Here is a 13,956-nt window from a genome sequence, read left to right as displayed (position 1 = left end):
GATTCTTCTTCCAACGAGGCACCTAAGGAAAAACGAGCCAAAAGAGACGCATCCCCGGCCACCCCTCGAGGACAGGGTGGTTTTCCATATCTAAATATGGAAATACCCTTTCCATGAATGGCATGGAATAGGTATGGATATGGATCCATGTATTTCCATACTATTGGCTGAACCACGCCACTAACAAGGGTTCCTACAGGGGGCTACCTACAGGGCTGTGGGCCTGGAACCCCGCTACAAATCCGCACATCCACAAAATCAGCCTCACCACCAACCCACAGCATACCATTATCACCTGGCGACAATGGATTCTGAGCCTGTGTTAGTTATGTTTCTTCGATTCTGAATCCATTGCTTCGGATTCATTCGCGTCTATATCTCCCAAGACAAGAGAAAACCTGCTTTTGGATCATGAAAACATGCTCATCTGGCAGTAATGTACCGGTAGTAAAAGGGTTAGGGGAAGCGGAGTTCAAAGGCAGGAACCGCCTCATATATTATCTTTATTGTCCCCAGAATGATCCCTACAGTACTTCTGTCACCGCCAGCTTTCGAAAACACCCTGAGGGCAAGAAAGTATGTCATCAACGTCGCAGAGAATTTATCTCTTCTTCAACCGTCCATCATCGAAGGATTTGATCAACTCTACGGGCAAGCGTGGGATCTGGGCCGTGTCTTCAAAGGCTACCTTGACCAAGAAATTATCAATAAAGAGAATTCGCCCTATTACGCCGCTTCTTTGGTCCTTCATCCAAGCTATCGCACGACGTACATCCACTCAAATTAGAAGAAGTGGCATAAAACTGCTTTCAAACGGGTCAAAGACCTTTGCTACTCTTACCGAAATACAAACGACGGTACAATTTCGTATCATGTACTGGACGAAGAAGAAGACAATGGCCTTGATGCATTTGATCGTATTTCAAGAAATCTGCAGAATTGTGCTCGACCTACAAGTCAAGACGAGTATGAAGATTACATCTCAGGTGATCCATATGAGATTGCGCCAACAACTGCTTTATCATGGTGGCTTCAAGAGCGACATAGGAACCGACGGCCGAAGTTATCACGAATGGCAATAGACATCCTATCAATGCCAGCGATGAGCGACGAGCCGGAACAGGTGTTTTCAGGCTCGTCGTACGATCTCCTGGGAAAGGGCACAATTGGATGCGGACCAAATTGAAAAGGAGAATTGGTTGAAGCATTGGGTGAAGAACAATGTCTTGAAGAGGGAAGGGGCGGTGGCGTGACCGTGGCGTGAGAATTCGTGCAAATTCCCGTCTGATTTCCTCCTCGTCTTGGAACAAAACACGTAAGATTTGCCTACCCTCTCTTTTGGACATTATCATTGAGCTCAATCAATTACTTCGTATTTTTAATTCACCATATGGTGTGAATTTGTCCATCTTGTCGAAGGTGTCTTCAGTGACATTTTGTCGTCGTGCACGGACCAAGTATGGAAAGGTGTATTGCAATACTTGCAATAAATGTGGGGCCGATACCGATTATCGATTGCAGGCCTTTCCATGTATGGAAAACCACCCTGCTCGAGGAAGAAGAACGCCCTCACCAGCGCACCGAAGAGAACCCTTACCAGCTTATCGACAAAGAGACCGTTGCCCAGCGTGCGACCTTTCTACACACTCACTGTCAGGCTGTTGGCAGGTATTTGATGAATTACGACCTTCTCGATTCGAAAGGAACGACCGACTTTGCGAGAGGGCAAAAAGAGCGTTACGAGACGACCCCAAATTGCAACAAAGGGTCGATAAGATTCGCAAAGAACAGGCATAGCAATTACAGCAGCTTCAACCGTCACAAAACCGGCTTATTGGAAAAATCGTTGGAACAGCTAATCCCGCCTTTGTCTACCCAGCAGGCTCAAAGCCATCACCTTCATCGGCTAATACGGACTACCCTCTTCGCAACTCGACTCTCCTTGACTCAGGAGCTTCCCCTAAGCGTCTGTAATAATCTTAGTCGATTCAGGTCCTTTAGGAAAGCCCGGAACGATTATCTAGTCACAGGGGACTCAGAAGTCCGCATCGAGGGCTACGGAACGGTTCACGTTAAAATCACGGCACCCGACGGATCGAAAAAGCGGCTACGGTTGAAGAGTGTAGCCTATTGTCCTCGATTTTCAGCAAGCCTTATTTCTTTCCAGGCTCTCCTAGACGACGGAATTTTCTGGGATACCTTTACGACACCTACCCGGCTGGTCTACCGCGATAAGACCCCGATTTGCATTCTATTACGAAAATACCGTCAATTTCTACTTGAATTTCAGCCCGTTACTAATAACGACATAGAGGAAGCCGCCTTTCAAGCCTCTAAACCTCGAAGAAGAGGGTCTCGAGACCCTAGGCCGACTGCAACGGCTTCTGCAGACCTTTGGCACGCTCGACTAGGCCACCCGGGACCACAGTCTCTTCAGAAGTTAGGGCAACGCAAAGGAGTTCACATTAGAGGTCCGAAAACAGCCGAATGCGAGCATTGTGCTCAAGGAAGGGCCTACAGACAGGTCTCGCGAAGACCCCCTTTCCGGGAAAGAGATACGCCCTGCTCCGAGATCTGGATCGACTGGACCGACTTAACCCCTGATTTTGAAGGCTACGTGCGAGTTATGTTTATTACTGACGCCTATTCCGGCATGGTATTTCCATATTTTATGCGGACCTATCGAGAGAAGCACAACTGGGCAGCGCTACGAGATTTTATCGACTGGATGAAGCTTCGTTTTGAGTATAACGTTAAGGTAATACGGTCTGACGCGGAGTTATTTACTAACAAGATTCGAAAATGGCTACGAAAAAGGGGTATTTCAGCAGAAAGATCGGCCTCAAATACCCAAGCCCAAAACGGGGGGGCCCGCAAGATGAGGATTGCAGCACGGCTTCCCACGACCTTTGGAAAGAAACAGTGGAAGCTGCTTGCTATGTGAGAAACCGGTCCCCGAGGGCACCTAGGACAACAGCGAATTCAACGGACCCTGGAAAACCCCTCTCGAGCTCTTTACGAAAAAGGATCAACCGCATCAACACGACCAACTTAAAGCTTACGGCTGCAGAGCTTATGCAATGACTTCTAACGCACAGCTGAAAAGGAAGCGGTTGCAGAAGCTTGATCCAAGGGCTTATATCGGCTACCTTGTTGGCTATAATTCGACGAATATCTTCCGGATTTGGATTCCCACCTTAAGAAGGTCATTTCAACACGAGACGTAATTTTCGACGAGTTAACATATTTCGACGGCAAGTTCGAGCAACCCACGCTGCTAGCTAGCATCAACGAGCTGGTTCAGAGGGTGGAAATCCCCGAGGATCAGAGAGCCAATCAGGAAATCCTTGATGAAGAAAGTGAAGAGGAGGAATTTGACGATTTTGAAGAAGAGGAAGAGGAAACGGAAAACGACGACGAAGAGGCCGAGAAGCTACAACAAGAAGAAGCTTCCCTCATGACCCCACCGGCAACAGACGACGAGCTAGACTCTATTTTTTCAGTCTTGCTTCCTGTCTCTAACCCTGAGGGGGTGTGGAAGAAAAGAGACCCCTTGAGGCCATCAAAAAAGAGGGTTTCCTTTATTCTACCCAACGACGATTTCACGATTTCACGACCTAACGATTCAACGCCCCTCATTTTACCTAATCTAACACTAGAACAGCCCGATCTGATGCCTCTAACCAAGGAGTCTTTATATGTCACAGGGATAAGCCAGGAAGACCGATTTCCGGATCGATTTCACGACTTTCACTCAACGCCTATAAAAAACGGTATTCACGGAGCCTTTACAGCAGGCAGGCTATTCAAGCCGAAGACAACAAAAAGGACGCATAAGAAGGACCTTCCCGACCCTCCAGAGACCCAAAAGCAGCTACATCGGCACCCCTTCAAGGAGGGATTCATTAAAGCCCAGAAAGACCACTTACAGTCACACGAAGAGATGGGGTCCTTTCTAGAGGTTCCTTGGAAAAGGGCTGCCGGCAAGCAAGTTCTAGGCTGCATGTGGGTCTTCATCTATAAGACCGACAAACACGGGTTCCTTCAGAAGTGCAAAGCCCGCCTCGTGGTATGCGGCAACCAACAGAAAAGGAGACCTACCGACCAGGGCCACAACGTTAGCAGGAATGTCTTTCCGAGCTCTGATGGCTATAGCAGCCGAATACGACCTCGAATTAGATCAAATGGATGCAGTCAACGCCTTCGTTAACTGCCCTGTCGACGAAGTAGTCTATATGAGGATGCCACCAGGATTCAGCAAGCCAGGAAGGATCCTACTACTTAGGAAAGCTCTTTATGGACTACGACGGTCGCCTCTTCTTTGGCAACAGCACCTTACGGGTTCACTAGAGCAGCTTGATTTCAGAAGGTTCCACAAGAGCCTTGCGTGATGAGAAAAGGAGTATTTTAGTGTTTTTCTATGTTGATGATATCATTTGGGCATATCGGAAAGAGGACCAAGAAGAAGCTAAAAGAGCTATGCAGGGTCTTCAAGAGCGGTATCAGATGACCTTATTGGGAGAACCTAAGTGGTTTCTAGGGATTCATATCATACGGAACCGGTCTCAACGGACGATTTGGCTGACGCAAGACGCCTATATCGACAAAATCGCCCACAAGCTTATGACAGACTTACCCATGAGGAAGCTGCCGGACACACCGATGACTAACGAAGAGCTTCTTCCTTCTCCTTCTTCGGACCAAGCTTCTAAGCAGGATATTCACCGATACCTTCAGAAAGTCGGATCTATCCTTTTTGCAGCTATTTCAACAAGGCCCGACGTTGCATTCGCAGTCTCCCGGCTAGCTAGACATAACCAGAACCCCACCGATTCACACCAACAGGCCGCAGACCGAGTCATCCTTTACCTCTTTAACACACGTTCTTATGCAATACAACTAGGGGGCCAACGAGACCAGAATTCGAATGCGGCAGAGATATTCCTTTGTTCAAGCGATGCTTCCTTCGCAGATAATACACTCGACAGAAAGAGCTCTCAAGGTTACGTTATGACCCTTTTTGGCGGACCTATTGCATGGAGAGCATCAAAACAAGCAACCGTCACTACTTCAAGCACCGAAGCCGAATTTCTTGCTATTTCAGAGGCAGCCAAAGAGGCTATTTTTATCAGCAGATTACTACGGTCGTTACAGTTAGCTATTCCGATCCCTTTACAGCTAGAATGCGACAACAGTCAGACGATACGACTACTCGAAGAGGATAACGCAAAGCTTTCAACACGGCTTCGTCACGTTGATATACACCAGCATTGGCTACGACAAGAGACTCAGCAAGGCAGAATTCGAATTCGTTGGGTTCCGACCGCAAAGATGCGAGCAGACGGCCTAACAAAGGCACTTTCATTGCAGAAGATACGAAGTTTTCAAAGATTGATTGGCATTATTGATATTCAAGAACGATTACGGCTTGAGACCCGAATGGAAGACTTGCGGGCTAGGATCAAGGACAAGCATGGGGGTGATTCCCTAGGACCTGCTGCTCTATAGTTCCTCCCTACTGGGCATTTGAGGAGCTTTCTCCCTAGACTGGGCATTTGAGGAGCTTCCTCCCTAGGCTGGGCATTTGAGAAGCTTTCTCCCTAGTGGGCATTTGAGGACTATTCACATGAGACGCGGAGTCCCTTCAATGAAGTTTTACCCTGAAGGGACCTCTCGAGACACTCAGACAGAGCTTTGAGTTTACCTTGAGTTTTCTCCCTGACGGACCTCTTCAGAGGAAGGCTTCGAAGCTGTTTAGCTGAGCCTGAGGGGCAGCCACAGCTAAGGGGGTGTGTCGCGAAGCACGTCTGAGATCTTGAGCTCGGGGTGACCATAAGGGGTATACAGCTAAGGGCCCCGACGGGCTAGACAGAAAGGCAGCCTGCAGAGAGTTCTGAGGCTGCAGAAGACTATTAGGAGACTGCATTAGGCAGCCACACAGGCTGTAGAGAGACTGCATATACGGGGAAGCTGAAAGAGCCCTCGGCGACTAGGGAAAGTCAGTATGCAAAGGGGCTGGGAAAGGAGCCCAGCCTCCTAGATATTGTACCTATACAACTGAAAAGGGGATATCAATAGGGAACCAAGGGATATAAATAGGAGCCTAGAAGAGGGCATTGCAAGAGGGACAGACACAACGGAATACAACAAATCATACCCATCGTTACACAATCAATGCCCACTTGCATGCTCTCTTCGTGAGAGAAGTAATTGGCATTGACTTGACGGCATTCGTTATCGCAGATACGGACAAGGTCCATAAATTGACTAATTTCGGTAGGAGTATCTTTGCCCTTAGTGAGAGAAAGTCTCCAGATAACGTTGTCGTGGAGGGCACGTCGGAGGTGAGCAATGAGCGCCCCACTATCCCACTCGGTGAGCTTGGCGACGGCATACCATTCGGGAGGAATGTCGTAAGGGATCTATGGCCTTGTTTCATGTCAAAGATTTTGAGTTGGGCGGTAGCTTTAGCGTCAATATCCCCGAAGGCTGACTGAAGGGTGTTTTTTATGGCATTGACATCGTCGAAGAGAACCACCCCATCTTTAATGTTGTAGCGGACTTGGTCATGTGCTTTGCCTTTAAGGCATGAGACGACATATCCCATACGTTGAGGTTCCGAGTTCCACCAATCTTTATTCATTTCGAGCTTCAACTCGAGGTGCTGGAGGAAATTCGGCAGAAGCGTGGGGTCCTCTCCGGTGAAGGCCTCAGGATCAGGGTGTTCTGGTGTGCGGTGAAGCTCCTTTGACTGAATGATCTTTATGTACGCTTCATTTTCTGCCATAAGACGGGCGATCATTGCGTCTCCATCACTTTTAGAAATGAGCGTGTTTTCTAGGCGGGTTTGGAGGTCCTCCATTGCCCTATTTGTCGTCGTGGTCGAGGCACGTAGTGAATCGATTACCGCTTGCATACTGTATGCGGCATTGCATACGAGGAAGACTTCTTTCATGAGACCGGCTGGGTTAGCAACAAAGGCATTTCGGAACGTTTCATCGGTATTGCTGGCGTTGAGGAGGGGGCAGGGGGGCACTCGATCGACGGGTGTGGGGGTAGCGGTAGCCATTGGGTTGTTGACGGTGATGGCTATAGTGCAGGTGGCGTTCGACAGTTTCGTTACGTTTTAGTTGACTTTGCGATTGTGATTTGTTGGTTTGTTGGTTTGCTGATTCGTTGATTGGTGAATTTGGTGCGGTGGTGGTGGTTTAGGTGGAAATTTGGTTGCAGGGTGTTTTGGTGAGGTTAGAGGTATCGAAATCAATAGTCACGTCGCGGACAGTGGTCTATTGAGGAAGGGTAGTCGGTAGACAATATGTGACGGTACAAGTGCACGAACAAGGTCGAGTGCGACTTGGGTAAAGTGATTGTCTACAAGAGAGAAAGAGGTTCCTAAGGAAGACTCTGACTTTCGCTATTTACATGAATAAAAGCGGGACCTTTCATAAAGTATGAAAGTCACATGATCGTTCCCTCACAGTAATCCCAAGTAAGCAAAGCGTCGAAGAGCTGTCGTACAAAAGCTTTTGTCAGGTTTGCTTGTGTCCACGTATCAGTTTGTGACTGAACAGCATCTCCAACTATGGGGAGTGGCGATAAAGAAGCGACAGTCGGCAAAACCCGTATCGAAAGAGTTTCATTGGCTTCCACCAATACGCTGGGATAGCCAAACAAAGAGCGGCGTACCATCGAAGAGGGCAGATGAGTAAGGCAACCCGCACAGATGACTTCCCCCATGGCCGTATTAATGGGCTCAACTGGATATGCTATTCGTGGGAAGGCGTCTTGAGACGGACCGGCATTGTTTTTCTTCTTCTCCAATGCCTTCAAGACGTCCTGACGCGATTTGTTGGCATCCCTCAGTCGTTGAATAACCGCTCTGCACGTTTCATCATGGCTGAAAGAGAGGGTTTCGAGCAGTTTGTCCTTTCTCATGTTGCTTTCGTTTAACCGCTCGATTTCGGCCCGTAACTCGCGCTTTAATTTGCGCTGCGAGTCGTCGTAGAGGCATTCGCTATCAGCGTCCCGACATCGCCAGCAAGGGTTTCGTCCATCACACTATCAATCCCAGTTTCAGTACTATCATTCCGCTGGGAAACTTTGAATTGGAGTAAAGGCAAAGAAGTTGAAGAGTCCAATTTTTGTACTACCTTGATTCGTTTCTTGCGGCAACGCTCGCAAGCCTTGGGTACCTGGATTCGACGGGGTATATTCCGTTGTTGCCGCCCCGTAGATCGTTGGAGGAAAGGACTAGGCTGAAGTCGGGGTTGAATTTGTGGCATCCCTTTCATAGAAGCAACTGCAAAGTTCTATCGTCTCCCCGATCCACAATACTGAGGTTTGGGACACGGACAGGGTGGTTTTCCATATCTAAATATGGAAATACCCTTTCCATGAAGGCCCCTTCCGCTCCCTGTGCCCGATTTTTAGTCTCCTGTGCACCTTACCGTACTTAGCAAGACTCCACACGTAGACGCGTAACACACCATAATACACACAATTGGCGTCGCGGCAAGCAGTGCCTCCTGATACAACACCACAAGCCAAAATAACTCGTGATAACCACCCACCTCGCAATACCACATCGCGTCTGCGCAGCTAAGTTTCCAGAGGCACACAACCGCCACAAAGCAGCTAATCAAACCGTTCTTTCGTCAAGATGCTTCTCCAGCCCCCGCCAAACAATATGCCACTCTTTGAGACCTTTGACGATGCGTTTGACGAGCTCCAGCGGCATGCGCGCTGCCAAGGCTACGCCATAGTTAAGTTCAAGCCAAGCAACTACGAACATGGGCTCCACGCCGTTACGACATCGTATGCGCATGCGGCGGCCGTGAATACAAGTCAGCCTCGTTAGGGCTCCGGAAGACTGGCACTAGGCGGACTTCCTGCCCGTTTAGAGTCAAGGTTGTGCGCCTGAAGCTAGAGGAGACCTCTGGCGAGTCTCTGTGATGTGCCCAAGGCACAACCATGAGGCCAATAGGGCCGGTGCCTTCCCAGAATACAGGCGCCTTCATCCACATCAACTCCAGCAGGTTAAAGACTCGAGGAAGGTGCCTTCCATAAAGAGCTACTTGACGATGAGGATCGCTTCTTCTACCAGATTGTGGGCCTTGACCCTGCCTTGCGGCTTTGGGCACAACATTCACACCTCATGATGGCCGACGTAACGAACAACACGAATAGATATGGCCTCAAGCTGCTAGAGATCAATGGAATCACTGCCTTGGACTCTATCTTCCCTGTGGCTTTCTGTTTAATCCCTTCCGAAGCCACGAACGCATTTACCTGGTGTTTTATACAGCTTCGCGAGTGGTTACAGTCAAAGGCAAGGCTAAGAGGCGAGGCTGACGGCAATGCCTTTATCCCACATTATCATCACTGACTATGACGCTGCTGCGCGCTGCATTGACGGCTACCTTCCCGGACTCGCAGCTACAGGTCTGTACGTGGCATATCATGAAGAACATCACTACAAATGCGAAGAAGCGCTGGCTTGGCGACTATGACGATGACGACCCATTTGACCCGCCGCAAGAGCCCCAAGGCGATGAAGACCCCGGGCGCTCTGCTGCTGCCGGAGCCACTGCCGGAAAAAGAGGCCCTTGTGCCTTCACAACAGCTTTCCGGTCCGTAATGTATGCCCCGACCGAGGACGAGTTCAACAGCCGCTGGGACATCGTCAAAGGCGCCTTCTCAGACCAGCACATTATTCTTAGGTATGTGGAAGAGGTCTGGATGCCTGTACGAACACAATGGGCGCGCGCTTGGGTCTGCCGTTACCGCAACTGGGGCCACACAACGACCTCGCCTTGTGAACCCCTTCACTCAAGCTCTCGCACCTTCCTTCGCAACGGCCAGTCGAATCTGCTTGAATTATATCATGCCTTGCAACTACAAGCCTCAACCTCACGAGAACACCATGATCGGACCGTTGAGCGCGAATCACGACGGACTCGCGACCCGTTCCGGCTACCATTATAAGATACCTGGGTTGCCGCCGAATACGCCGTCACAGGAGTAAGCAAAGCTGTAAATTTATGTGCTACGAAGGCTGTGCTTGGAGAGGATTGCAAGCAAGCCAGCAATTCCCCTTATTAATCGTCATCCAAAAGGCTCCTGTTCGCTCCTGTGCATATGATCAAATGGCTCAGACTCTCAGTTAGAAAAACCCCATCCCCGTTTTTGCTGACCCATAAGAGAGCCAAATTGTCACATTGAGAGTTTCTGCAAGCAGGCGAATGTATGACCAGTCAATTCAATGCTTCCTGGGCAGTCACAACCTGGCCAGCACGCCGGGCAGCGTCAGCAGCCCGAGCAGCCATAGAGCCATCCGTGCGACGCCGGATATCATTGAGATCAAAGGACGCATCAAACATGATGCCATTCAACGTCTTGGCGCGCGAGACGGCGACGTAGGTGAGGCCAGACTGGAAATCGCGATGGGATATATCGGCAACAACCCATTCAAGCGTAGCACCCTGTGCCTTGTGCACAGTGATGCTATATGCAATTGTCAAGGGAAACTGAGTGCGAGAGCAGGGCATACTACCCTTGATGAAGTCCGCCAGGAGCGAAAGATAGGCTGGACGTTGGCTAGCTCAGGGTCGTCGAAATAAGGGGGGCCGGTATAGCGATCGAAGCGGACCATAATGACAAAGGGATGATGAGCTTGAGGATCCTGTACGTGATCCTCATAGGCAAAGTCATATATGGTCCCCAGTGCACCATTAACAAGGCTAACATCAGTCCAGACGTTCTCAGTCAACATAACTCTTGCCCCAATGCAAATGGGTAACTGGTTATGTAAGTTGCCAGCAGTCATAGAGTCAGCTTCGGCGGCTTTTGGACCGACATTTGTTGCCCGAACCTGTATGCAAGGCACAGCTAGGCGTTCCATATGATCCCTATTGAACTCGCGGACCTGGGCATTCGTTGTGTAGATGCGTACTGCCCCGTCAAAGCACGTAACCTCGGCTAAGGTCAGATTGGCCTGGACGCGGGTGCAGAGCAGCTCCCAGTCTAGGACAGTAGGAGCATTTATACGTAGGCTCTGAAGAGCAGTGCGAAAAGGAGCCTGCTCTTCGCCCTGCTGACGCAACACTTGTCGTAACACAACTGTCTTGTCGAATGCCAGGTAGGCATTGCGGCCATTGATATCAGGTAAAGCCGTGAGCATAGACGTAGTAAAGAGCGGCTTCTCCATAACAGGTGGAAGCTGGTAGAAGTCGCCGAGCGACAAAACGCTACGGCCGCCGAAAAGGTGTCTTGATATTCGGGAAATATTTGTCGGAGGCGGCTATCAATGTAGCCAAAAGTACGCAAGCCAATCATTGACTTCTCGTCGATAATGAGGTAGCGGAGGTTGCGTAGCTTTGACTGTAGGTTGGCAATGTCTGTAGGGCCTAGCAACGGCAGCTCCGTTGAAGATTTGTAAGAGGGAGTCGTAGAAGGGTGTAGTGTAACGCCGCCAATTGCATTAGCAGCCACACCGGTAGGGGCAGCCCGAGCGAAGCAGGTTGGAGATAGCTGCCCAAGACGTGCACAGAGCGCTCTGATCATAAAGGATTTACCTGTGCCACCTTCTCCGTCTACCTGCACAAGGAGCGGTGCCGGGTTTGGCTGTTGAGGGTCGAGAGCCTTCTCAAGATGTCGAGTAAATAGGTCAAACACAGTGCGCTGCTCGACGTTAAGCTGATCAAAGAGGCCATCAGGGACATCATCTTGGTTGTTGCCTAGGGGGTGTGAAGCTTTAAGCTCCTTCCAATAGTCATGCCCCAGAATGGCTAAATCCGGATACTTGCCAATGTAGGGCTGCCAATCGTGAGCAAGGTCAAAATCGCGATCCCCAGTAAGTCAATGTCATCTTCATCTGGACCACGATTTGGAAGCACTGCAGCAAGCTCTTCCCAACCCTCAGCCGCAACATCTTCCTCGTTACGCGGTTCTTCCTGGAATTCCTCTTCGACTGGAGGAGGAGGTCCCCGTAGTAGTCGTCTGGATGAACGTCGTGGACAGCAGAGCAATGGTCGTATGCCCCAGAGAAGGTGTCGAAAAGGGCGCCATCTACCTCTTTGAGTTCCTGAGGGTCGCGATGAGGATGGTGGAGGGTCAACTTGACACGACAAAGTCCTCGTACTGCTCGTTACCGCGGAGGGCCTTGTACCGAGGAAATAGCTCAACACACGGTCAGGGCTCGGCTGTAGTAGTGCCAGGCTGCCGGGCGTGTAAAGTCAACTTTGGTGAGAAGCTCAAAGTAGGTCAACTGCGCCCATTGATCGTTGCGAGCGAGGTATTTCTGATATATATTCCTTGAGGCCCGAATACCATCAGCAGCTTCATCTACAATAGCTGCCTGCCATTGCTCTTGAGGAGGGCGGCAGTCAACCGATCGTACAGTCCTCGTGCTTTGCTGGAGTGGTAGGCTGAGCAGCAGGTGGTTAATCTCCATAGCAGACCAGTCACGCTCAGCCGTAAGCTTGTTCATGAACTTGGCGACGAAGCTGACGAGACCCTGTCGTGCATTGACTCTAGGCAAGATGGCCCTGGCGACGTCGCGGTAGCTCTCCGTCTGCTTCTCAGCTTTAGAGCAGTACTTGCCGAGATAGTTAACAACTGCATGAAAGGAGGTGCAGGAGAAATGTCATGATTTGCAAGCCAGCCAATAGCCAAAAGGGATTGAAGTTGTTAAGCAGAGGGTCGTTGCGTGCGCCATCATACACAAGGAATGTCGGGTTAAGGCCATGTGTGACGTGGGCCTCGGCATGGGAGGCGCGAGGAAGTGGAATCGACATAGCTTTTCCTTGACAGAGAGTTGTCAGGCAGTCGGCGGTGTCGCAAGCAATAGAGCTCAGAACAACGATGGCGTTGTACGCGATTAACAACCTCAGCGAGGAACTGGAAAGTAGGCGGCGGTCGGACTAGTACCAATGGATTTGCGTCGCCTTGCTGCATCACACGAAGCGGCTCTGGGTTAATGGCAGAGACATAAGGGGCCCAGAACCGGGCAAACTCAGCTTTGCCTTCGAGAGTAGACATATCAGGCTTTGGTGTATCCCTAACCCAATAAAGGCCGTGCACATGCGTGCTGCCACGGGCCTGCCATTCGTAGCGAAACCAATAGTCGGTAATGTTGAACTTTGGCATCGATACTATCTTAAGGAAGCTAGTAAAACGGCTGTGAAAGTGATATGCTGCGATATGAGGGTTTTCAAGGAGATTCCGGAACGCAATAGCACCCTTACCACGGCTATCAGCCTCACGCCATTCAACATATGACGGCATGTGTCTCTGGAGGCTATCCCAGTGAAGATCAGCAGCTGAGAAGGTGAGGAAGACACCAGGACAGGTAAGGCCGTGGACGAGGGCCTCAAGCTGATGTCTCTGGCCGCCCCAGTAAGCTCGTGTGCCTTTTAAGCTGCTTGAGAAGCGCACAATAGAGCTCAGGAGTGCGCGAGATTCCGGGTATCTTCCTCAAAGGCATTGCGTAATTCATCCATGTCAACTCGCTGCTGCAGGCCAGGCCTCTTCACAAAGAAGGAACTGTGAGAGTTAACCTGTTGCCGCATAAGTGTGTTAAAAGCAACATATCGAAAGCGTGGATGCCTAGCAAAACGACCATCATGGTATCTCACGGCGTGTGCGATATACTCATCGTACCGAATTGTCCTCTGACGAGGTGCCACAAAGTCTGCCTGCCCAGTAGGGTAAAGGGTAGGAAAGGCGAGAGACAGCAGAGGCTGGGAACGATTGAACTCATTGAGAGGCGTAGATCGGATATTAGGCATCTCGATGTGGGCCTGGCGCAGAGGGATCTGCTCGGGCGGTACGGGTTCGTGATCCTCAAGCTGAGCCCGGAGACGCTCAAGGTCAGCCTGCGCTGCAATGAAGTTTGGGACTGCTGCTGCATCGTAGTCGTCGATGCCAGCTGCATCAGCATTCTCAACAGCCTCAGGG

General features: G+C 50.2%; 2 protein-coding genes across 2 annotated transcripts; one reads left to right on the top strand and one right to left on the bottom strand.

Moving 5' to 3' along the window:
* Positions 1-9,387: 9,387 nt before the first annotated feature.
* On the top strand, positions 9,388-9,984 carry HRG_11940 (uncharacterized protein; the record flags this gene model as incomplete). The annotated part of the gene is made up of 1 exon (XM_044870410.1): positions 9,388-9,984. The coding sequence occupies one exon, from the start codon at positions 9,388-9,390 to the stop codon at positions 9,982-9,984; it is 597 nt and encodes a 198-aa protein (XP_044714495.1).
* A 269-nt stretch (positions 9,985-10,253) lies between these two features.
* Positions 10,254-11,206, bottom strand: HRG_11939 (uncharacterized protein; the record flags this gene model as incomplete). Its single annotated transcript, XM_044870409.1, has 4 exons — positions 10,254-10,553; positions 10,649-10,798; positions 10,856-10,870; positions 10,925-11,206. 4 exons carry the CDS (start codon positions 11,204-11,206, stop codon positions 10,254-10,256), a joined length of 747 nt encoding a protein of 248 aa, XP_044714494.1.
* Between the last annotated feature and the right edge of the window lie 2,750 nt (positions 11,207-13,956).

Source organism: Hirsutella rhossiliensis (assembly GCF_020360975.1).
Source record: "Hirsutella rhossiliensis strain HR02 chromosome Unknown scaffold00029, whole genome shotgun sequence".
In the NCBI taxonomy this organism is placed as follows: Eukaryota; Fungi; Ascomycota; class Sordariomycetes; order Hypocreales; family Ophiocordycipitaceae; genus Hirsutella; species Hirsutella rhossiliensis.
Note: the sequence above shows the minus strand (reverse complement) of the source record. Positions and strands in the feature narration are given on the sequence as shown.